The sequence below is a fragment of the Manacus candei genome, unplaced genomic scaffold (assembly GCF_025592945.1).
Source record: "Manacus candei isolate 608988 ecotype Guabito, Panama unplaced genomic scaffold, ASM2559294v1 h1tg000026l, whole genome shotgun sequence".
Classification (NCBI taxonomy): domain Eukaryota; kingdom Metazoa; phylum Chordata; class Aves; order Passeriformes; family Pipridae; genus Manacus; species Manacus candei.
This window is the reverse complement of record NW_026138074.1, coordinates 1,680,132-1,706,213: the sequence shown is the minus strand read 5'-3', so window position 1 is coordinate 1,706,213 and position 26,082 is coordinate 1,680,132. Positions and strand designations below refer to the sequence as shown.

Genomic DNA, 26,082 nt, shown 5'->3' with positions numbered 1-26,082 from the left:
AATCCCGAACCAAACAAAACAACAACCAAACAAAACCCCTAAAAACACTAAACCCACTCTCAAAAAAATTATCAAAGCCTCACATCACACTGAGAATGCAAATGTTTTCTTATACTGTCGCCAGTGGCCGAACAAACTGTTAAAAAGTTAAAGCTTTCTTCTCTGAATACAAATGTCTTGAGTTTATTTAAAAAAAAAAAAAAACAACAAGAAGCCAAAACAAATGTTCTTAGGCACATAATTAGGATTATATCACGTCACCTACTCATTGTATGACATGCAGTAGAGTTAATCCATGAATAAGCAACTCTAATACTGTTAGGAACACTGTTCAACAGGAAGATACTATGTCATATAAAGTTGGTAAGAACTGGGTTTTATGGTATAAGACAGCAAAGTAAATATAAAATCCACGGAAAATAAGAAACGGGTCTTTTAATTCCCAGGCCACACTACAGTGACCATAGTACCACTCATAAACAATATTTACTTAGACTGGATGAGATGATTAATCACTAAGGTGGAACCAGGAGTTTTGATAGACTGAAGAAAATATGCAGCAGTTCAGTCTATCACCATAGATGATCCTTTAAGAAGCTATATTGACTTATCTAGAAGTCAACAAGTTCTCTAAAAATCCACCAATGATCAGAGTAAAGAACAGTACTTTTTGTTCTACCCTTCTGTTTTTTTTATTTTCAGCTATACTTATTCCTCAAACCCTGTAATTATGGAAAAAAAGGACTGTTAATGAAATTCAGTGTATCACATGGACCATGAGTTATCAGGCTGCTGTAGCATGAATTGGTCTTCAGGGGATTTACCCTTGACAATGTCAATTAAATCTCAGTCTGACAGATTAGCTAATGTTGTTCTAGCGAACATTAAGGCGGGGAGGGGGGTTGGGAGAGACAGATAAAACCTAATAAGATTTAAATGGTGGGGGGAAGAAAAAAGAACAAGTGCACAGTAACATTACCAGGAGATAAGTCTGTCACACTAAGGAAACAACACTACCCAACTCATAATTATACAATCTGCATATACACAAATGCACAGTTGATCACCGCTAAGGCACATGAATAATATATCAAGAAGCTCAATTTCTTTGTTCATTTTCCTGTTTCTCTAATTCTACTTTTGAGGATCACATCCTGAAAACATTTACAATATTAGGTGACATCAGTAGTGCCAATGAACTCCAAAAAATGCTATTCAGAAGTATGCAGAAGATAACTGCACTTCCGCAAAAAACCAAGCCTGAAAATGGTAACAGTAAAAAGTAATTATCCGACAAACATTACAGAGCAATAGAGAGAATAACTATCCTACTACACAAGCAAAAAAAAGTGCATCTGTAAACTACATGCTATATTAGTCAAAAGCAGACTAAACAGGATTTCACAGAAAAAAATGCAGTAACTTGCACAGAACATCAGCTATAATAAACAAAGAGGTTTGCTATAAAAACTTCACATAAAAACAGAAGGTGTAATGTCCAGACGACTATTCACACACAAACAAATCGATATAATCATAAACTCGATTTTGTTTTAAATATAGTAAGTTCATAAGTCATGCCATAAAACATCTATCAGAAACCTTGACGCCAGCAGGTTTCAAAAACAACCGCACACTAAATAGTTCCCTTGGTTACAACATTCCATCACTACTGTAAAATAACGTTTGATACTCTCATTAGCAAGATCATTTCAACTCTGTACCTAGCACTAACAATCACCATTGAGTAGGACTGCCAACCTCACACTGTCCTAATTCAGGTGAATATATAACCTTCCTAATATCCAAGCTGATAAAGGACGGTGTTCCCACAGACAGGATTAAGTCACTCAGCTGGCAGAGTGATAAAGGTTGATTTGTGTGGCTACTCCCTTGGTTATTCCTTCAGGACTTCCCATGAAAACCTTAACATGGCAGGGTAACACCACAGCCTTATCACAACAGACACTACTAGCAGGGAAGTAGAATCTAATCACCAATAGCTTTTATATCTTGAAATTTGCATCGAAGTTCTTTTGATCATTGTTAAAACAGAGCTCTTCATATACAGTTCTGCCAATGTGAAAGGGTTTCAAAGCAGAAATGTTCTTTTATGCATCCTCATCAGCATCCAAGTGGAAATAAACTTCAACAGACTGCATATAATGCAATTCCTCCTTCAGTCAACTACTGCCCATACTACTATTACTAGGAAATTACTAATACTGAGGAAATAGAGCTACTAACTAAAAGCAAGGACTTCCTTCTGGAAGTCCTTTACTGGAAGTTCTTTACAAACTTGTAAAGAGGTGTTGCTTTTCATCACTCAGAAACCAACAAGGCTTTTGGGGAAGAGAAGGTGAAAACTGAGGGGAGAGTGCAATTCAGAAGCAGGATTAAAAAATAAAAAAAAAATTCAGAAGTATCTAAAAATTGTGATTCAGCCTCCATAGATTACATGACAACATTTGGCCAATTCCTAGTACAGTAACTTTCATTTCCTTAGTGATCAAAAAAATCTATCAGTGAAAAAGACTGATTTTTATCAGTCTGATATTTTTAAAATAGTATATTTTAAAAAAATCACTTAGAGGTGTCATCAGTGAAATACAGACAGGAAAAGTACTCCCCCCCCAATCTCTAATGGATTCTGTTTAGTGGGTTTCTAGCCTCCTGTAGTTTCTCATGAGTATAAGAGCCTGGTAACACTGCTGTAAAGATAAAACAAGAGCAAATGAAGGACAGTGCCTCGTAATGCAAAACCTACAGTGCTGACCTGGTTTTGTTCACTTGCAAACCAGTAGTAGTTTTGCTTGAGGGTGATAGGGGAGCATAGTGTCTAAATGCATGGATGCATGCAAACAGCCAAATCAAATACACTTTGCATCTCAGCTTATGGAGAAGGCTGATAGACAACACAGAAAGAATAAAATAAAACAAAATAAAATGCTACAGCAAGTGGAAGAACCACAGAATTCTAAAAAGAAAGCTGAAGAACGTGTTTTGGTAACTGCTTTGAAGCTAATGTCACAGATCCAGAACAGGAAACAAGGAACAGAGAAAGGTCCCATGACCTTAGTTTCATGACAACACTAAATACATGCTACCGGGGACATACTTGCAGTTTAAAGCCAAACACACAAATAAGATCAAACACAGATCAAATATTTCCTCTGCCTTGAAGTACCTAGCACCATTTTCATACTCTCTTAAAGCTTGCAAATTTACTGATACCCACATTCCTGTGTTTCTGAATGTGAGTACAGCTGAAAGGATGTACTCAGCCTCTTTCAGGCTCTGAGCTCGGCAACAACCAAGCATTGATTCCCAAGCTGAAGATGCTCAGGGAGATGGAGGAACACATGTACCTTCCTGGATTGGTCCCAGAAAGTCACACAACTAAGCATGTTGCTTAGAGGAAAGGTATATTTCCAGGAAGAGAAAACAGCCATAGAAGGGAAGGAGAACAAGAATACCACTATTGGCAGCTTCTGCAATGAGCCACCACCCACCAAACAAAGGATTCAGGTAGAAGGAAGCAAAAAAATGAATCACAGGAGCCAGCAGTCACAGGTGTCCTCAGCTGCTGCTCCCTGCATCTCTCCTCAGTGCATATTCCCTTGTCATTTTTGAAACCTATCAACCAGGGGCAAACTAAAAAACTAGAAGAGAGCAGCCACTGCTGAAAAAGAAAGCTCAGCTCCCACTGCTCCTCTTCCCATCTATTTCCAACTACTGGGTAACACGGCAGGGCGAAGATGTTATTGTAAAGTTTCACTTTTGGGGCAGATAATATGGGCCTGTATAATTACAGAGTCTAACAGCAAAGGCCCTAGTGCATGAGAATTTCCCTACTACCAAAACTGACTTCCTCAAAAACCACACCAGAAGAAGGAAATACTGTTCATGGAGCACAGATCTCCGGTCATTTTAATAATGATACTTTTTACTGGCAAGGTGGTGGGGGGGACACTGTTTTTTTTGGTAAGTTCCCTACCCAAAGCCTTTAACTATGGCAAGGCCTACTATATTCTTGCTTTATCATGAGAAGCTCTGCCTCACAAACAGCTTCTGCCTCGCATCTTAAATGTAGCACGCGGAGAGGCACAGCACACACACAGTGGTGCTGACTGACCAGCCGTGCTCCCTGCTGCCACTTGGCAAGCACTAGCAATCGAAGACCCTGGCAGATTCGGACTCCTCAGCTCACGTTGGATTAATTTCTGAAAGGCTATTTTTACACTTCAAGGATAAAGCACTCGCTAAAAATCACAGCTTCAGTTTCAGAGCCACTGATAGTTCCGCTCTGGCACTGGTAACTGTGAGCACTACATCTATTCCAGCCAAGCACATGAGGAATTCTGAAACTGCCATATTATGCATACTACCTTTCAAACAAACTCAGAAAAGTTATACCTAAAATGTGCTGTTACTGACACAGACTAGAAAGACTCTACACAGTAAAGATAAACATGGTAGCTTCTCCTCCACTGAAAAGGCATTTTTGGCAGCCCTGGCTAAACTGGGGCAGAGGCTTCAGGTCTGTTGTTGCCTGTCACATTTGAGACAGCCCAAATAAAACACGCTCATCTAAAGAGCTTAAAAATGTTAAGAGATTACTGTCACTGGAGCTTGAAGAATGTGCTTCCAAGGCTCAACTTGCTAGAAGTCTGAATCTTATCATTACACACCAGCAGTTCCCTCAGCCTTCCCCACTGCTTCCCAAGCACAAGAGCAGGCCAGACGCTCCAGAAGGCAGACGGGGATTTCAGCAGGTGGTGTGACCCTGGTTAGAGAGATAAAGAGCGGTCACAGCGCGCCAACTGCTTCACAACTGTCAGGTCACACTGTGGGCGAGCCCCATGGAGGAGTCTGGAAGAACATGATGTTGTGAGCGATACATAGTCAGCGAGTTCAGCAGACAATGCCAACAGATTTTTTTCTTAATGTTACAGACTATCTTTCTGTGATTTCAATGGCACAGTTTGCAAATTAATCTTTTAATATTAAGCTGCAGTTACTGATGCTTCTAGAAGGAGAGATTTTATCTTGCTGTTCAAGGCTATGGTTCAAAGGGTGTTTGTTTACTACAATTCTCTCATACAGTATTCAGATAGCTTAGCAAATCCAATATTAAAGACTCACATACAAACTTTTGTTATTAATTAATCTCGGGTTTGTAAAAAAACCTTTCTGCTGCTACTTCTTTTCTAATGCTTATGCCTGAAACCTTGGGTGGGGAATCATTTGAAAGTACTTCCTCTAAGTAGGACAGGAACTGCATCGAATTTTCTTGTGATGAATGAAAAATCAAGTTAAAAGAAATTTCAACAAAAACATCACACGTTTGTTCCTTCTATTAGCATAAATGCAGATCAAATGTGGTAACTTGGAAAATACAGCCACGAAGTGAAACTAAGGAGATAAGAAATAGTCTCTGGAGAGAACCTGCCACTGCCTTAATGGATACACCATTTACAGATACAGCTCAGCATAGCTCTTCTGTCAAAAGTTAAATTTTTTTTGCAGGAGTTCGTATTACTAGCCATTGAGTTACTGTCCTGACATTCTCTTCCATTCATTTTTTGTCAAGAAATGTTTTGACTGCAGTCAATGCAACTAGTAAGTGGGTGAAAGGTTTAAACCAGGATCTGGACTGTAAATCTTTAAAAATACTAAAATGAAGTTACAAGCCTGTAATCCATGCATTGTCAGTTGTCTCCTTTCTTAAATAGGTGATTTTTTTTCCTATTCCAACTCTTTGGAAGGGATTGGTTGCGCCAAAGCTTTCAAGAATTACTAGTCTCCATTTTTTTTGCTTTACTGTTCGCAGATTCCAGAGTCCTCCATTCTAGCCAATGTCTTTGAAAGATAAAACAGATATTTTACAGGTTCTTAAAGTCAGACCCCTGGAGTACCTGAACTTAAGATTTTAACAGTGATCCCAAGACTTTTTTTTTTTCTTTTTAATTAAACTAGAGATAGATCCTTTGTCTGCATTTACCAAGTACTTTAGATAAAGAGAACTTCTAATTTGTTACATTAGTAAATTGAAATAGTAATGACTGGGCTGCCATGATAGGTCTGAAATAGGTAATAGTCTTTTTCCTGTCTCAGCTGCAAAAGCAAAAATCAAAACAGCCCCCTTTCAGAAACAGCTAATGCAGCAAATCAGTAATCAAAGAAAACTGACAGGTTGTCCTTTCACAGTTCAGGCTTCTTTATGAACAAAAACTGAGTAGACACTATCAACAGATATCCCTGAGCAAAGTTTCACTGCAGTCAGCCCTGAGACTAGCTTATCAAATTTAGGGTAAACATATTGCTGTCAGGCAACTTTACAGCTCTAAAGCAATGCACTGACTGTAGGACTGTTCAAGGACTGCCCAGACCTTTATGAAGGTGCCTCCCATCCTCATCAAGAGAGCCAACTCTGTAACGCTGCCAGGTGTAAGGCAGTGAGAGGCTCCAGAAACAGGACTGAAGGCAGTTACAGGATCAAAATGTCAGGACCGAGAAAAACCTCACTCCATTAAAATGATCACGGAAATAATAGTCAAGAAGTACACATTCTGTACATGGAATAGGCCAAACAGTTAAGGAGTGCTAATTACACATTTTTTATCCTTTTCTTTTTAATAACTATAAATGGTTCGAGTGAAGCATACCCTCAGATTTTCCATTTCTGATACGAGATTTACAGCTAGACATGGTTAAAAATGTCTCTTTTGTTCAGGATGAAAAGGCTACATGCTGACATTTCCAGCTGCTTTACTTATAGATTGACTCATCCATTCTCTTAATACTACCCTTGTAAGTGCGCCCACATGCAAACATACATAGAAATACCATATATCATTTTTGTGTATCTGTATCTCTGCTACACTGAGTGTGTAGGTGACATGAACATATAGGTGGAAAGGAGAAGGCATCTTTAGAAGGTATTTCAAATATGTACTGAGCTTTTGAGAGGAAGACACTGTAGAAAGACAGGGCTAAATTTATCCCAGCTCTAACTCAACCTTTTTTTTTTTTTATTCAAAATCAACAACAGCTTCAGACCATCCTTAGATCTGGATGAAAAAAAGTCAACAGCAAGAATAAGAACAGCATGATGTACGCTTCAGAAACCATTTAATCACTAAAAAACGAGGAATAAAACATAAAACAATATCAAACCTCACTTGATAAGCTTCCTCTCTACCCCAATCCCCAGTTTTAAATTTTCCTTTTACCAGTGTTCTCTCCAGCACCTTTCTCTATTGCGCAGACACACAAGTTATCTCGGCTTCCTTCAGAGACCCACAACAGGAACGATGGATAATTTACTGACTGACTAGGTCTGAAAACCAGGTGGAATATTTGACTGTGATGAAGTTTTTACAGGGAAGTCCTCTGCAACAGGATTCAAAAAGCACACTTCATTCACCAATACTCTGGACACAGGAAGTGTTTCCCACGAGGTGAATAAGGGTGTAAATCCACAGCAGGTTGCATTCTCTGTGCTAACAACCTTTCAATGCACCTTTACATCAGCCTTCTAATAGCGTACTTGGAAGTAACAGTTCCCTACCACAAAACTGCTATTTTAGAGCAAAATTTGCAGCACATGAACTAACAGATATGGTGCATTCAGCTTCTGGTACCCGAAGTCCTGAAAAAAGGTTGCCAGATTGGCTGGAAGCAGCCCTAGCATAGGTATGCTCTCTATAGAGCAGGTGCACAGGAGGATTTTCAAAGCACACACATTCCCGTTCCCATTCCCCTTTGAACAGGCCCGTTGCCTGCAATACAGCAGATGTCCATTATTTCCATAAAGTATGACAAGATTTTTGGGTTGTTTGTTTTATTGAAAGTTTAAGATCCCATACTTGGATCATTTCTGTCTATGCGCTTTCAAATTCATTGATAAGCACAAAATTGTTGCTCTGTTCCTTTAGAAGTACCTGTTGGGAATGGCAACCTAAGCTGTCATAAATTTCATAAGACACACACAATGTACATACAGAAAAACACACTACAATTCCATTACAAAATAGGTATTGCACAGTCTAAATCTGTTGACCATGTATTTCTTCTTTAAAGAAGTATATATAAATTAAGATTTATCTTATTTTTTATTAGTACTTTCTTAGTATTTCATCCAAATGTACTGGCTACACATTAAAAAAAGCAAAATTTAGTAGATTTAACCCACAAACATCACTCAGATCATTTATATGTTGCCATATGCTACTACCATGAAAGTTTAAAAACAAAAGGTGAAAAGTACCTTCTTCCAAGATATCAAGACTCTGCCTGTCAAAAGTGCATTCCCTCTTATTTTCCTTTTCACAGTCATATTCGTAGCTTTCCTCTTCGTTTACTGACATTGCTGAAGTTATCCCAGATAGACACGATATGATGCCTTAGTCTCACAGGAGATGGGAAGTCATTCCCTCGGAGGCTGTATCTTCGGGGAGAGCAAAGCAAGGTCTCCACAAAGCAGGATACCATCTTTCCTTACTCACATGCTCAGCCAGGGAGCTCCTGAGTGACTGGAGTGTTTGTCCTTAGCACAACAGCTTTGTGTTGTACAGATGGGGCGGAGGAGGGAAGAGACCATCTGTCTAATAATTACTAAAAGGTTTATGTTGTTTCTCATACCAGCTCTGACAGTAGCCAGTTTTTGCTCAAAAGCTCCACTAACATATTTCAGCCAAAGTTAGTGGGCTAAAAGCCTCCTCCCTGGCACTGCTCATGTCAACAAGGTTCTCTGTTCTGCCCCTGCTCTTACGAGTGAAGTGGTAGCTCCCCACAAGTGTCTCCACACAGAAGTCTGACCCAGCCTCTGACTGTCACACCTGGGAAAGGGTGTGCACCGTCAGGGAGTTATAAATCACCTCTCAGGTTGCCCAATGCTCCAAGTTACATAGATCTCACTGGAGTAGTGAAGCCTGAGCCTGTACATGCACACATGCCAATCCCACTCAGCAGAGATTTTGATACCCAGGGCTATTGTACAGTACAGTCTGACTGCAGTGTCCACCACATGCTTAAACCATTGTGTGAAGAACTAGGCTGGGGAAAGGAGCTTTCTTATTGCTTTTATAAAAAAAAAAAAAAAAGATTACACTTGTACAAAGCACTTAAATGACATATCACTGTCAAATATCATGTTTTCCACAGTCATCTTTACTCTTAGTCTGCTGTGGGAAAAGAAATATCTCACAAGTCCACATATGGCACCCTAGAGAATTTTCAAGGATGTACATATCTCTTCTTTGTTCAACAAGAAACAAATCTCCCATGCTCTGACCTCTTGGTTTCCAACAGGTTGTATTTGCTAAACTTGACTAATAGGGCAGGTTAACTTTCTTATTTAACTTTTTGCAGGTATAGATATTTAATGCTTGCCAAGCTACCTCCCTTACTTTCAATAGCAAACAGGTGCCCTTTCCTGCTTGCAGAAAGCATTCCTATCTGCGTCACGAGGCAAAGCATTTGCAGACAAAGTGGGGGCACTGTGAGGCAAAGGCAGCTCATCACCCTCTGGGGGCACACAACTGCTAGGGAGACAGACAAACAATACACTACAAGCCAGCAGAAACTAACAGTTTGGGTCATGTAGGAACAATTTCTCTATTACCGTTTCTCTAGTGGTGAGGAAGTACGAGGTAGGATGAGATGGGAAGGAACTCATTTTATACAATTACGATGAATGATTCTGTTTCAAGTTTTAAACTCTTAATTATACAAACAATGTAACAATGTTCATATAAATAATAGCCAAAGGATATGAAATACACATAAGTGGAACACTCATTTCTGAATAAAGATCTTACTATTCAAACTTAAACAACTTGACCTTTGACTGCCAAAATTTACTGCAATATTCAGCAGCATCAACAGCCTAGAGAACTCAGGTGGGGGGAAAAAATAGGACTGACCTTTCTCCCCACACCATTACATTAAAAGATATAATTTTAATAATAATGTGATTAGGATCACTTCTGGTTTCTAATACCTTAGAGCTTTTCTGTGTCTTCAAGTCTCCCCTGTAACAGTGAATCAAAACTCATAAAAATAATTACAATCAGACAGTAAGTACCTACTAGCCATTCAGTGTCAATTTATCACTTTTCAGTAATAGCTGGAAAATGGAAACTCAGAGAGTAACCAAAACAATAAGTCATTTTAAAAGAATGCAAGAAATAGCTTTTAAAGCTTAGGGACAGAAAAGTCCACCCCTGTCAAACATGATGTAGTTACACTAATCTTGACAAGTGTTCAACTACAGCTAACCAACTAGTTTATAAAGGAGACACACTGAAAACAGGTATGTTGCTGCCCAATATACACGACAATACAGGGAGAGTAAATCAATATTCCCACAAGTTGATTTCTGAACTATGATTCATGTCAACTCATGCCACACAGGAGTTCTCTGACATTTAAAAGCTGAGAAAAAGTGTTGCAATACCTATTTTGATATCAGCATATGATAAATGCCGATACAAATTTATAATGGGTGGAGAAGGAATGTGTGTCCCACCCTCACACTATCAACTCCTTTTTAGTGTGTTCTGCATTAAGCCCCTTTAGTAGTGTGGGAGTATTTACTTGCTAAAGGTTACAAGCCAGGTTTCCAACAAATACCAAACAATAAGTAGTTATGGAGAAAAATGTTTTTAAAAATGCTAAATTGTATACCGTTCTGAAAATATACAATCTAATCAGGAAAGATTCAAAAGAGATTTTTAATATTTCCTGTCAACATATACTCAGGGCCTTTCAGAACATACTAGAATGAACATTGATTTTTATGGGCTGCCACTGCAAAGTAAATCTGGCATATTTGCTGCAATCACCACTCTGAATTAACGGCTGAAGACATTTAACTCCTGTCAGGAAGCTTGTTAAGTGGGTTGCAGTGTTCAAAGCACACGGACACACACTCCTCGGGCAATGCCTGCACTAAAGTACAGTGTCTTCAGCTACTTTGCAATAAAACAGGAAACACACAAACCAGGAGCTAGTTTGAAGAAGGGTGAGGCTGGACACAATACAAACAAACCCTCATATCCTGACTCATTATTTCCAAGGAACTCCAATGCATTCAAATTATTTTAACCTTCCCCTATCAATAAACAATATCTACCTTTTGCACAATTAGCTATTACTAACAATGCTGCATTTAGAACAAAGAGATTCTCTGTAAGCAAACAAGTCTAAAAACAGCAGACAAAATGGCAGCACTTGGATGTAAATCATGGTGATGAAGAAATGTGGGTATTCTGGGATGGGCTTTTAGGGGAGGAGATAAATTGGTCGTTGAATGTGTGCTTCCTATTAATATATTATGGTCAAACGAAGTTAGTTTGTTCAAATTTTTACAGGTTTCACATGTTTCCCAATCTTTCAATATCCCACACAAATTGTCTTCTGTCACTCAATCAAAAGGACAGCATGTTACTTTTGCAGAAACGAAAAGAAATGGGATGACGTGGCAAGACACTTATCTGGATATTTAGCAGCTGAGCAGACTGAAGACAAAAAATACCTCTGTACTGAAATGTATGTTGCCTTATGTGGCTTTTAAGTAGAAGTACCTTAGGTCTAACTGGATAAAGAACAGGGAGTCAATGAAGGAATAAAGAAAAAGGAGTGACATAGCAAAAAGCAGAAAATAAGAAAATGGTATCAACAATTATACAATTATAACCAAGGTTTAACCATAGTTATCAAGTAAGACTCTCACAGATTTCGATGGCATATCCAGTGTCAGCATCCACTAACATTCAGGGTTACTCTGTCCACAGGGATGGAGTCAAAAGGGGCTAATGTATGGAGGAGATGATGGGTCACCACACTAATACAAGTAAGGCAATGATAAGATCAAAGAGAACAAGTAATAGCACTGTTCACTATTGTTCAGCTAAAAAGAAAGTTAGGGAGCTTGTTGATAATTGATTCAATGGAGTGAAAAATAGAACAGAGGAGAAAACCCCCAAACAGTAACTGCAAACAGAACAGGTGGTAAAAATATTTCAACACGAGTAGGAAGAAAATTACAGGTGGGGTTGACAGTTGTAGAGAAGAGCAAAAGCAGGATAAGGGGTGTCGAAACAAGTAAGATGAAGGGGTTCAGGCAAACATAAAAAGGGTTGGAAGCTTCAGCATGTGCGACCAACAGGTAAAACCAGTGACTGGCACGGAAAAAAGGAAAAGACACCATTTCCTCCATAAGAAATTGCCAAAACTTATGGTCAACAAAAGAAGGAGGAAAGAGTCAATTGCACATTCAAAGTCATCTGGAATTGTAGACAATAGAACTCTTACGCATTAGCATGGAATTGTTGAGGTAGAAATAAACAAGTAATGGAAGAAATTACAAGAAAAGTAATTTGATCTAAAGTCAATCTGGATTTCTCTAGAAAGCATTGTTCATTAGACAAATATTGGCCTAAGATAGAGGCAAGGGGACAAGTCTATTCATAAAGATTTGTAGGAGTATATACACATCTGTTTAGTTGTTTGGTAGTTTGGGGGACGGTTTGTATTTTTTTCCACGCAAGTTGGGTTGCGTGCAGGTTTTTAAAGAATGTATTTGTTTTTCTCTAAAAAAACACCTAAATGAACCTAGACATTTATACTTTTTTCTTTTGTGGTAAAAGTCTACAAAAATTTCACCTTTTCCTCTGTCGTTGGCACTGTCAGAGTCTACTACAAAAATAGCTACTTTCCCTCTCCCCATTCCACCTACACAATATATTTTGTTAATGCCAAGTAAGGTGACAATTGTCACTCATATTATAAAATCTTATACTTGAAAAATGTACCTAAAAAGCACAGTACAATAGTATAATAGTTATAATAAAGTATAATAGTTATTTTTAGAAGTTTCAATATATTGTTATGTTAACTAACACCAGTGATTCAAACAGGGTGTGACATTCTATTGTCTATTTCCATGTACTCCTACCAAAAATAAAGTCTGTAAAGTACCTTATGTAAACAAATTAATTAATTAATTATTCCAATCCCGTGAAGTCTCTCTAAAGATTTATAAATTGTAAATTTATAGCATTTGTTCATTTGCTTTTGCAAGGTATTAAAAAAAAATTTCCACCACCAAATATAAGTTGAAGAAATCATTACTGTGTTGGTCATTACAGAAATTCATTACATCTGAGTTAACAGTGAGTCACTTCATTACTTTTAAGTTAAATAATAGCATTAAAGCCTTATATACTGATGTAATTTTAGACTGTTAGTTTTCTTTGAAGAACAAGAAACCATATGCTGTTGAAATAATTACTAAATAAAGGAAACTAAATGAAGTCACATCTTTTAAATGGAAATCTCTGAGTCCCAGTGACTGACAAAGAATGTATGAACAATTTGATCATAGAAATAATTCCATAGGATACTATCTTGTGATGATTTCTATTAGTTTTAATGAACCACTCACTGTTTTCCAGTGTTATATTTACCAGAAAGGGTGATCTGGGTTAGGATTCACAATTAAATGCTCCCACACATCTGAGCTCCAGAGATTCTATGTATGGCAGAAAAATTGGCTCTCCAACTATGCTTCAATTTGTCTTAAAATAGATATTCAAAACAGGTCAGCTGAGCTGCAACTGCCTATCTTGCTCTACTGAATGTAAAAAAGAATCTCAGGAAAATGACTCTTGGTATCAACAAACACATGGTAGAAAAATCAAAAATCCATTAAGAGGTAGGCATCTCTTATGTCATGAGCTCCAGGTTTTTTCCTATAAAGATGCCTTTTGTCTCCTGCCACAATTAGAATAGCTTTCTCCATCAGCGGTAAATGCCAATACTATTGTAAACCCAAATTAATATGCCCATATGGAAGGCCAAAGACTATGTCTTTCACTGTACCTCTCAAATCCTTCTCTCTCACACACCTCAACTGGGAGAAGCAAAAGAAAGCTAAACCCCCTAAAATTCTATGAACCCTAGGAGACTACCATTCACCTGAGAGAGGACTGACAGCACTATGCTTCATCATGTAAAAACTAATATTTTAATTACAAAATAATAGTAACATAAAAATGTAATAAAGCATTATGCCTTACCTGCTGGCGATATTTCACTATCAGACATTAAACTCTGCTTTCTCTTAAGGGAGAACTTCAAGCAGACAGCTAGCACATACTCTAGCTGGCTTTCTGTGGATCTCGGCTCATGGAAGAAGTATGCTGGGTAGGGGCTCAGCACTCACAAGAAAACTTGTAAGCCCAGAATCAGACCAACCATGAGTTCCTGATTCCACAGGGATTTAAATGTTTGCCCAACACCTGTTGCTTATTCCATGACTGTGGAACTCCCACAGTTTCCCCAGTGCAGCACACACCTTAAGACAAAACTGATGAGCAGCTCAGCTCTTAGCTCAGACATTCAGGCATACCACACTTGCATAGAAATGACACCTGGGCCACACAGACAAAGGACCATAAAAAAACCCGACTACCTGTGGAAGCCTTTACCTGGGGGAGAAAAAAAAAAAAAAATCAGCTACAGCTTCTATTGACAGTACAACTAGTCTGTTTTTAAGCTTCTAAAAGCAGGCCAACTCAGCCTGTTACATCATGTGGATTAATCAGATGCTACAGTATTTACTAGGGTTAAACCTAGAGGATAAGGGTTACATAATGGATTCAATCCAACCTAAAGTGCTCAGATCTCTCAAATAAATATACACCTTTTCTTTTTGAACATTTGGACGGGAATAATCAACTAAACTTAAGAGAAGTTCAAGTTTAACAAGCTTCTGAAATCATATTCAGTTCCAAAATCTAGTACCGAGAAAAAAATAGAGGCACAAACCACCCAAAAGACCACAAAAACCTATTCAAATTTTGTCACCCTCATCTTTACACTTCATGTCCCCTCTGATACTGTTATGAAAGCACTATCACAGAAATATTTTTGAAATATTTTTGTGTATTACATACATACATCATCCCCTGGGCCTACACTCCTTACTCCTCTCTGTTCTTTGCTTTACTGTGATCTCTGACTTGCCTCATTTAAGCTGAGCTCTTCAACCAGAATAAAATCCATATACAACTACTGCATTCCCAAAAGCTGCATTTTGTTTCAGAGTGCCATCAGTAAGGAATCCTGATTTTTCCATGCTGCAGAGAATACAATTTTAGCCACTCCTTACCCTTTTTCTTGTGTGCCTGACGAAAACATTCGGTGCTCTGATAAAGAAATAATCACCCAAACAAACATTACATAAAAATTGCAAGAGGCCCAAAAGATAATGCTTGCCAGAGTTTGTAATTCTTCCACTTCAAAAAGTTAACCTGCTTGCTTTTAAGGATCTGCAGCTTTTAATGTCTTTCACAGACAAATAACCAGAGAGAAAACATGTACTGCCTATTAACACATTGAATATACACATATTACAGGATACTGGTAATGCAGAAAAAACACAGACTTAAAACTCGAACCAAAAGCAAATCTTACCATCAGGGTAATTTAATTCAGCTGAATTATTATACATACAGTTAGCTTTTCAAATATTCCTTCCCCTGCCCAATGATTGCTTACACAGTGCATATGCTCCTCTGCCACTCCCTTCAAAAACAAGAAAGCTATACAGCAGTCTCTTCCAGCACGCTCACAAGAGATGCTGAGGTGCAACAGAGACGCAGGCATCTCTGCTACATGAGGGTGCTGCCTTTTTCAAGGTGTTTCCTTTTTAAAACCACTGAATAACGATGCTCCAGGCTTACAAGCTCCAAATTCTGCAACAAGAGACTAGAAAAAAAAATATTTACCATCCGTACATTCTTCATAATACCAGTCCAGTTCATAATAATCTGCTTCGATAAATTTCTGCATAGTCAGTATCCTTCAGCGACATGCACGAGATTTCACTTCGCTGCTAAGGTCAAGTGAAATGCAGCCATGCCTTCCTGCCTTTGCAAAATGCCAGAGCACAAGGCAGCTCACGGGAAGCTGAAAATGAGCTGCTCATCTTCACCGAGGCCGCAAGTGAAATAAAACGAGGAGCGTGGAGAGCGTATTTGGAAAAAAAAATAAAAAATAAAATAAAACCTAGAAAAAGGATGCAGAAAGGAAGCAGATGCCCTGTCGGCTCCTGTAATGAAGCTCTGCACAGGAGCCTTGGATGGGTGTTAACGAAATCCTCCTATCAAAAGGCTGATGCGCTGACGTTAGGGACACACACCACCGCCTGGCTGCTTCTAACTCAGTCCTTTCCTCCCCAGTCTCCACATCTCTTTCAGGCTAACGTGTTGCCATGGAGATGAGCTGGCTTCAAAAGCGATGCAGAGATGAAGAAAATGCATTTTGCTGTTTCTGGCTTTACAGACTAGAAGGAGTCCTCCATACTGGAAACAAAAATCCTTGCTCAGAAAGATGATACAATTCATTGCCACTGCTCACAGAACATCAGCATCACACTGTTGCAATTCACTGGGGACATGCAGTACATTAATAATGAAAATCTAGTCCATTACTACTCTCTTCCACACAGTTTGATAAAAGCCTGCCTTCCCCATGGAAAATTAAACCATGTTGCTGCTTTGTTACACTATTCTGGTCTGATACAATAGAATCCTTTCTACATCCTGCTACTGCAAAATGCCAAACAAAAAAGAAAGAATCAGCAAAATCAGGAGAGCAATACATTTCTCCTTGCAAAAAAAAGCTGATCTGTTTCTACATTTTGTCCTCTCCATGAACCAATGACTTTTTTTTTTCCCCAAGCACCTAAGCTTCATAGCTGAAAACAAGAGGTTAGGCCAAAGTTTCACTATTTTATTCCTAAAAATACTGAAGGTCATCACAGAGAATAGCTTAATGTCTGTGTTCAGTGTTTTGGAAATGAAAGAAAATACTTTTGCAGCCCCCAATAAAATTGTGTTTAAGCTATTAGAAGAGTACCTGTCTGAGGAACAGATGGCATTAAATCATCTAACACAGTAATTCAAAAAGCATGCCTGAGTACGTGCAGGTATAGCTACCAAAGGGATTGACATCCATTTTGTTCATAACCAGCACATATTCTTCACCCATTTCTCCCCTTTTTTCAGGAAACTCTGTTTCTTTGCTAACACCAGTAGAAGCATTGGGAGACATTAAGTTGTGACCTATGTTAGTAACACAAGGCAGGAGGCCATATTGGGGCTGAGCAAGGAGGCATCTCTCTGGCTAAAGATTCCATCCACAAGAACAGCCATGAGCAGGTAACAGAGAACTATCCAAAACTTTTTCAACTGCCCTCCCAACCTCCAATTTCTTCCAGCTTCAGAGACAGCCTTAGACAGACGCAGCTACCACTACTTCTAGCAATTCTTGAACGACTTATCCTATCTATTCTTGAGCCCACATACATTTTTAGCACCTCAAACATCATCTTGTAAGGAGTTCCACACATCTACTATTCATGATTTCATATGAAACCTTCACCTTTTGCTTTGCAACTCACTTTTACTAACTTAATTCGATGCTTCCAGCTCTGGAAATCTGAACACTCAGTCCATCTCTCCCTTCCAATCACTCACAATTTCGCAGATTTCTATTAAGTTCACCCTCAGTCGTGTCTCTTCTAGGTTGTTATCACTTATTCTACACCCTGACTGGCATAGCTTTGCTTTACTGTAATAGAAATAGCTAAGGAATAGTCAAGCTATGCAGAGGAAAATGCATTGGTTTCATGACCACATTAGTATTTCAGCTTTACTGGTATAAGAAATTATCACTGCAGTCCTTTGAGTCTTGCAGAGTTTCAGTTATGCAGTTTTTCACAAGGAAAAAACTACACATGCTATTAAATGCAATTAAGGCTACACTGTTAAAATACTGTCAGAGAAAAATAAAGGTTCCTATGGCAACATCAACTCAATTGCTCTGCATATAAGCTATTTGTTCCACTTGTATTATTTTTGTCCAAAAGGTAATTTCAGTCTGGGTAATGCTATTAAATAAGCATTTAAAATAGAAAGAATGAACATTGTCTACCAGCTTAAATTGCTGCAGGGACACTCTCCTTTTTATTTGCTGACATTTTAAACAAAGGAAATCTTCAACATGCTAGAATTTTCTTCTCACTGTCCTCCCGGCTGCATACATACTCCCTTTCAATGAGACAGGATAACAATGGTTCAAGGTAGGGGTTTAGGGGTTTTGTTTGTTTGTTTTATTGATATTTTTCTACAGATCCGATTGGAAACACACCGGTGTAATCCATAAAGGCATTATTTTCCTCTGGAGAAAATCACTTGTGTGGCCAAGTGATTTCAGAACTCAAGAGACTTGGAAATGTGGGATAAGTGTATCATCTTCCCAGCATGAAGACAGAAACCCTGGGCAGACAGAATACTATACATCCAGGTATCACAAGCATCCCTTCAATTATATGAGAAATTGTAGCTCTATAAAGCTGGAAGGGTTGTCAAGCTGAACAGAAATGTCTGACCAAGCCAACAAAGCAGCTGCACGCTTGCAGAACCTACTTTCAGCCTTTGCAGCCCTATTTTTTCTTCCTACACTGGTCTCAGATTCATCTTATGTGAAACTTATCAGAACAGTACATTTTTCTGGTAAACTGCTTCTACAAACATTGAACTGCTGTAAATACAAGTTTCCATATTATAAAGAATTTGCTTTTTCCTATTCCAAAGCTAAATACAGTTATTCACATTCATTTAGCATTCCCTTCCAGCTGCTATATTTTGTCCTATTTTTCTATGTTTTTCTATGTTTATATCTAACTAAACAAGCCCCTCCCCTTTTATGTGCTCTCCACAGGGCAAAACATACAGTTTGATAAAGAATTTCAGTAGTCAATTGTGAACAGCTAGACTGAGCATTCCTTAAGACTGTGATTACAAAGGGCTATAAGAAAGGTAGAAAAGATGGCTTGAAAAGCTCACGAGCCCTCTCCTTCCTTTTAGCTGAAATAAATCCATGCCAGAGGTCAATGCTAAACTGATCTGCCTAAATTAGCCAGGTTATAAAAAACATAAACCCTTTTCCTTGCTTGAAGAGAATTTTTGACAAAGATAATTTCAATTACCCCATAGCAGCACACTCAAGACTGTAGCGAACTGTGCTGCTAGGGTGCAAAGCAGCAGCAAGTCATCTCTGCTGGCAAATAAAGCATTAAAAGTATGTCATTACAAAGTATGACACTATAAATCCTGTGTTCCCATGCTTAGTCATTGGCAGCTTTCTTTCCAGACCTTTTCCAATTCCAGGAGGATCCTTTGCAACTGAACACTGGAGCTGGATGGAGTACTCCCACGGCAGCTGCAACAGTGTATTATCTCCCATTCGATTACCTCCGGGTCACATTTCCTCTCTTGGCTACAGCTTCATATCAGGATGTTCAGAGAATTAAACACCACATCGCATCATCATTTTCTGCAGTCGCCAACACAGTCACCACTGCTCAGGATAAAGTTGCCCATCCCATTAACATTGTCTGGAGCCCTGTTCATCATAGCAGCAGCTACACAGGCCACCACTATGCAAAATGGCATAGTGGTAGTTGCCACAACACATACTTTGCAAACTGACATTTTTTTAAACTGATTTAAATAAAAAAGTTATCAAAGAGCATTAAAGAGGCAAGCAAGCATATTTAAAAGCCCAATTGATCTTTGAGGATGGGCTGGCACACTTATTTCTAAATTGGAATCTCATTTACTGAAGTGAAGAGTTACTGGTGCTTCATCTTCCAAAAAGAACACTGAACAGGAGTCATCCTGTGACTGCACATATACTCAGAGCAAGCAACTCTGACTTAGGACAGTCATCTCTTCCAGTGTAGTATTTTGCTTAGCAAGAAGTCTCGCTTAACCTGAAAAGACTAGAACCCAGAACACCGAAAGCATTGTTATCAGTAGCTTTTAGAACTGGTATTTAGAAAAATGGGTGCTTCAGATTTGACTGACTCTCATTTATCAAAATGGGATGAATATCCAGGGCTTCAAAATGGTACAGGAGCTTCCTACAGATGGGACAGAGCTGGTTGCTTCTGCACACCGTAAGAGCACAATGACCTCACCTGATACAAGCAAAAAAACTCTTCTGATGCAGAGAAGGGTCTAACTGTTCTCCCACTAAAACAAATGTTTTAACATGAGATAGGGGCAGTCAGATGAAATTAAAGTACTTAATGACAAAAAGCTATTTTCCACATGAAAGGATTATTTCTCCCTTCCCCCAGTAATACTGGAGAATACTATTTTTGCATTTATATAAGATCAAAATTGATGTTGTCTTTGGCAACCTTTCTGCAAAACCTGCTGTGTAGTTTAATTAAGGTATCACTGGGCATACCTAAACACTGTAATTGAGACCATAATGGCAAGAGTCAGACATTAAGAGAATATAGCTCTACCTAGCATTAAGAAAATGAAGAATAAATAAAGCTTTAAAGAATCAAATTTTGCAAACTGTTCATCACCTGGAAATAATGTAAATTACAATCTCCATTTTTTTGGTTATATTTTTCCTGGAGACAGCAAAAACATTTGTAAAATGAAGTTGAGCTTAATATCATGCTTGATTGGATAGACAAAAATACTACAGTAGTATGGTTATGACCTATTTTTCTAACAAGGAGGGAAAAAACCCACTGAGAATCATGATTGCAGCTTCCTGGGAGAGGAAAGGAATGCATTACACTGAAGGAATACAGAATAAGGAAGCCCAGAACCGGACCAAACACTCCAGGTGTGGCCTCACCAATGCTGAATACAGGGGAAGGATCAACTCCCTCAAACTGCTGGTAACGCTCCTCCTAATACAGCTTAGGATACCATTAGCCTTCTTTTTGGCAAGGGCATATTGCTTTTGTGTTTGCTTTTGTGTCCACCAGGGTGCTCCAGGTTCTTTGCTGCAAGGCTGCATTCCAGCAGTGGGACACCAGCATGTACTGGGGCTGTTCCTCCCCAGCTGCAGGACTTTGCACTTCCCTCTGCTGAATTGTACAAGGCTGCTCTTGACTCATCTCTCCAGTCTGCCAAGGACCCTGTGAATGGGAGTACAATCCTCTGGTGTTTCAGACAATTCCTCCTAGATCTGTCTGTGTCTCACCCTCCCTCGTGCTTTACAGCCTGTTGACTTCCTCTGACCTTCACCTGGTGACAGCTCTTCAACAGCAGCACAATTCCTGCATAAAAGAAGGACATCTCTCCCTACCTCAGGGAGAGGCTCCGGGTACTCCCTGCAGCCTGGGACTTGCAAGGCCAAATCCCCTATCTCATGTTCTGCCTGGGTTAAAGTCTCTGCCCTGGCAAGGAAAGGTGCTCCAAAACCTGGAGAATGCACCCTATGGCACATTGGAACCACATCTGAAGGTTTAGGCTGTTCTGAACTCAGATGAGGACCCCTTCTTTGCACCCTCCCACACAAACTGCTGCATCTGTTGGCTGTGTCTGGGAGCTGTGCTCCAGACCTGGCTGTTACAGAGGGTTCTCTCAAGCACCAGCTTGAGAGAACACGAGCTTGGGTATTAACCATCCCTAATGAGCAGCAGCTCCAAAGGCAGCTCAGGGCACCCTTTGGTCAAGGGCACCTGACAGCTACTCAGAAGCCACTAGAGCTTCCTCAGGCCCACATCCCTGTCTCCCCTTACCTTGCCCTTACCAGGCAACAGCAGGCACTCCCAGTCCGACAGAGACTTCCCAGGAGTTCCCAGATAGGCCCTGTCCCCATAGGTTGCCACAAAAAAACTCAGACTCTTGGGCAAATTGCTGCGCCTGTTCACTGTCTCTGGTAGCCTGTTCACTGCCTAAGGTGCTCAGAGAGCTGTGTTCTAGGCCTGGCTCTTACACAGACCTCTCCCTAGACACCAGTTAGAAGTGTGCTTGACTTCCCCTAATCTGGGGGCAGGGAGATGGAACATCACTTGACTGTATCATACATTCATGCACCACAATTTAAAAGGCACTCTACCTCAAGAGTTTAATAAGACTGGTCAGATGACTGATTTATGTGATTATGCTTTAGGGTAAGATCAGTTTTATTTTGTTCATTTGGTAGGGACTGGCTCAGTCTTGTGTCTGAAGCCTATGAAGGAAATAATGACAAAGATGTGCTTTGGAGTTCCAGGATGTAGAAGAACAGCTGCAGGTCTAATACTATTCAGTTCCTCCCAGTTGCCTTCTTTCCCAATTGTGAATTAAATTTTAAAAACTAATTCTCTACATCACCTACCCTGGGCTATAGCTTAACTCTCCCCCAAAAGCTGTGAATAAATTAAAATGCTTGGATATTTAACTATTCATTTTTCTACCAATATCTTTTAAATTAATTTAAAAGGAGGTCTAAGTACCTTGTGTCCATCCTCGTGAGTGACGCAGCCCAGTAGATTCTTGGACTGCCAACCTTTGTGGTCAGGGATTAGACTGAGGATCTCAAAAATAAAAAGCCACAGGAAGGCAGAAAAATCTGCTCTAGTAAACCAAAGCAGTACAGCTAAGGGTCACTGTTGACTCTTACTCTGTATGGATCAACACCGAGGGAAACTCATCACATTTCCACCAACATTTTATAAACCAGCATCAATCTGAATGTGTAGTCCAATAACTGCAAGGGTATTTTTCATAAGCCATTAAAAAAATAAAACTTTCCAAGAGACAAGTTACAGTATTTACTTACACCCTCATCAAGATTTTTAAAACAAACTAAACAGGTACACGAGGAGTGGCTTAATTGCAGCACTGAAAATGAATCATTGTGTAAGCAGCCACACCCTGGAAAATACTCTCAGAAGTGATGATGGTACAAATCACAGGTAAGTTTTCTGCCAACTTACTTAAAATACTATTTTTATTTTCACAGTTAATTTTTTCATAAACCGATGTTTACAAACAATACAATAATCTCCAAACATGCCAGTGGATTGTGATGTATTATCATCTTGCACTCTCATGTATAGAGAGTGCACAATAACTGAACAAAGGTAAAGTCAGAGATCTCAGTTTCTAGGATATCAGTCTAAGGTTCAACCCAAATTTGCTTAAACTTCTTAAACTACTATCTATACACACGTGTCTGCCTATAAGCAGTAAGGAATCAACTTTTCTTTATCAAAGATCTCCTTGCTTTGCTCCTCTTCTTTAAGCAGTTATTTCCCAGTAACATACACTGTGGCACAAATTGCACTCCAATTTTTTTCATTCAAGTCAGTTGACTGGATGAAAGCTACAACCACAGCAACATGGTAAAGTTGCAGTCATTATGCTTATAAACTAAAAGCTGGATTAAATTGTTTAGTACTCACAGTTCTAGGCAGCTTCTGCTATCCAATTCCTCTGTTCTATATAGCTTCATTTTCAGAGAATCATAGGAAGGGTTTGGGTTAGAAGGGATCTTAAAGACCAACTAGGTCCAACCACCTGTCATAGGCAGGGAACCTTCCAGTAGATTAAGGTGCTCAACACCTCATCCAAGCTGGCCTTGAACACTTTTAGGGAGGGACATCCACAGCTTCTATGAGCAACCTGTTCCAGTGTTTCACCACCGTCACAGTAAAGAATTTCTTCCATGTAACTGATCCTAATCTACACTCTGTCAGTTTAAGCCTATTGCCCCTTGTCCTAACACTAAAGGCCCTACTAAAGGGTCCCTCTCTGGCTTTTCTGTAGCCTGTTTTAGGTACTGAAAGGTAATCTAAGGTCTCCCCAAGGCCTTCCCTTCTCCAGGCTGAACATTCCCAACTCTCTCAGCCTTTCTTCACAGCAGAGATGCTCCAGCCCCCTGGTCATTCTTGTATGTCTCCTCTGAATTTGCTCCAACAAGTCCACATCCTTCTTACATTGGGGGCCTCAAGCTGGGTACACACTCCAGAGTAGGGTCTCACAAGGATGGGTAGAGGGGGAGAATCACTTTCCTCAACCTGCTGACCATGCTTCTTTCAATGCAGCCCAGGATATAGTTGGCTTTCTTGGCTGCAAACGCACATTGCTGGATCACACTCAGCTGTCAATCAACACTCCCAAGTATTTCTCCTCATGGTTGCCCTCAATATATTCTCCACCCAACTTGTATCGTGTATCCATCCCCAAGTCACACACCATTGCAAGCCCCACCAGCATCTCAGTTGGCAGAGTAAGGATGCTGCCACACAGATTTTTGGACTTCCTTACCCCACTAATAAAACATCTTTCCCATGGTTATTGCAACAATCCACCCACACAGACGATTTTATTCATGAGACAGGACTAATCAGGTTACTAAAGACTTTGGAAAACTGACATTTCAAAACATTTATTTAAGCCAATTTCTGCCATCATTATAACAGCACTAATGGGCTGATACAAAACAAGGTGGTGTAGTACATCTGATTCCATAGATCAGCTTCAGCTTGTCTCCCCATCCTTCACACATTTTTTTGTGTGACTGGGGGGAGGTGGAGAGCACAGGTAAGTTATTTACTAGAATAATAGAATGCCCTCTATTGAAGTATGATAGTCAAACTCAGTCCTTCATATTCTTCATGCTTTTCTCCACAGCCTTGCTCCTTACAAAACAAATCATCTAGGTGCTTCAAAATCTAATGAAGCTATCTTTGGGAAGGTTTGTGTTAAGCCCTCTAACTCATCCCTCCTGAAACTCTACAGTGTTGTGTAAGTCTACATAAATCTAATATATAATCCACATAAATCCACTACTATTACTTTAGCATGGTAGTTATTGGGATGAATCACAGAAGTTTTCTCTAATTGCCCAGCTATGTCAATACTCACAGTGGAAGAACCCAGAGACATGAATCCATTCACCATGATAAAAGTATCTCCAGGTTCAAACAAAAGAATAAAAACCCATGAAGGTCACAATTCTACACACTTTCCCTTCAGGCACAAATATATCTTTTTGTCCAATAGTACGAATATGAACAAAAGAAACAATGAAGGGACAAACTATCTCAACCAAATGCTCAGAGTCTGATTCTTCACAAGTCTTTTCTAGAAGCTTAAGTTGCAGAAAAATTATTTAATGTCATGCTGTGATGCTGGCACACAGTGCCACCAGACAACAGTGCAATGTGTCAGAGAATGCATTCAAAAGAAGCAGATATGGGAAGAGGTCTAAGCTTTCTCAGTTGCATAGATACAGAAATTCCAGTCTCTTGTGAGAGAGACCACAAGCAAAAAGAAGTACTTCAGTATTTCAGTTTCACCAGTATTTGATAATGTGAAAAGGTATGCACTGTTCTTAATTAAATATTTCCTTTGTTTCTGTCTACCTCAATCTTGGAGACCAAAGCTGTAAACCATAAACACTTCTCTTACTTTTCACAACTTTAAAGGAATTGCACAGATACTTGAAAGAAGGTAACAAAAACAGCACTATTTTATTTGTTTCTCTGTAGAATTTCTGAATTTTTGACTTACGGAAGTATTTCAAGGTCTCTTCTATTTGCTCAGTTGTTAAGTCAATATTCGCATCAGGAGAAATGAGAGGTGTGTGAAGCCAGTCGTCGTGGTCATAACCATAGATTGTATCTGCTCTTAGCTTATAATGAGGCAGCTGTTCTTCCAGTAGACTGATGATTTCAACTTCAGGAAGGTTGGTACTATTGCACACATCTGGTGAGAGAAAGAGAACAATCTCTGTTAGTTACTTCAAGTTGAGTACTATACATACAAGCTTGCAAAGCTGTCAGGTTCATCCAATCATAGAATGGCCCAGGTTTGAAGGAACCTTAAATGTCATCTAGTTCCAAGCTCCCTGCTGTGGGCAAGGACACCTCCCACTGGATCAGGCTGCTCAGAGCTCCATCCAGCCTGGCCCTAAACACTTTCCAGAGATAGGGCAACCACAGTTTCTCTGGGAAATCAGTTCCAGTGCCTCACCACCCTCACAGGAAACAATTTCTTCCTAACATCTAATCTAAACCTACTCTCAGTTTGAACCCATTCCTCCTTGTCCTCTCACTACTTACCCAGGTAAAAAGTCCCTCTCAACCTTTCTTGTAGGCTCCCTTATGGTACTGGAAGGTCACAATTACGTCACCCCCGAGCCTTCTCTTTTCTGGGCTGAACAAACTCAGTGAGTGCTCTTAGCCTTCCCTCGCAG

General features: G+C 39.5%; 1 protein-coding gene across 9 annotated transcripts in view; it reads right to left on the bottom strand.

Annotated features, from left to right (window-relative positions):
- Positions 1-26,082, bottom strand: part of TRAK1 (trafficking kinesin protein 1) — a 130,018-nt gene that overhangs the window by 41,724 nt on the left and 62,212 nt on the right. For 5 of the 9 annotated variants that reach the window (XM_051789191.1, XM_051789188.1, XM_051789189.1 and 2 more), the window contains exon 3: positions 25,398-25,592. Coding sequence is in view for 8 of the 9 variants with exons in the window: in XM_051789188.1 (XP_051645148.1) it covers positions 25,398-25,592 (195 nt within the window). In the remaining variant the exon portion in view is untranslated. Of the gene's footprint in view, positions 1-8,272; positions 8,849-15,800; positions 16,488-25,397; positions 25,593-26,082 lie in introns of those variants that run through there. The other 4 variants (XM_051789192.1, XM_051789196.1, XM_051789190.1 and 1 more) reach the window with 4 other exon arrangements.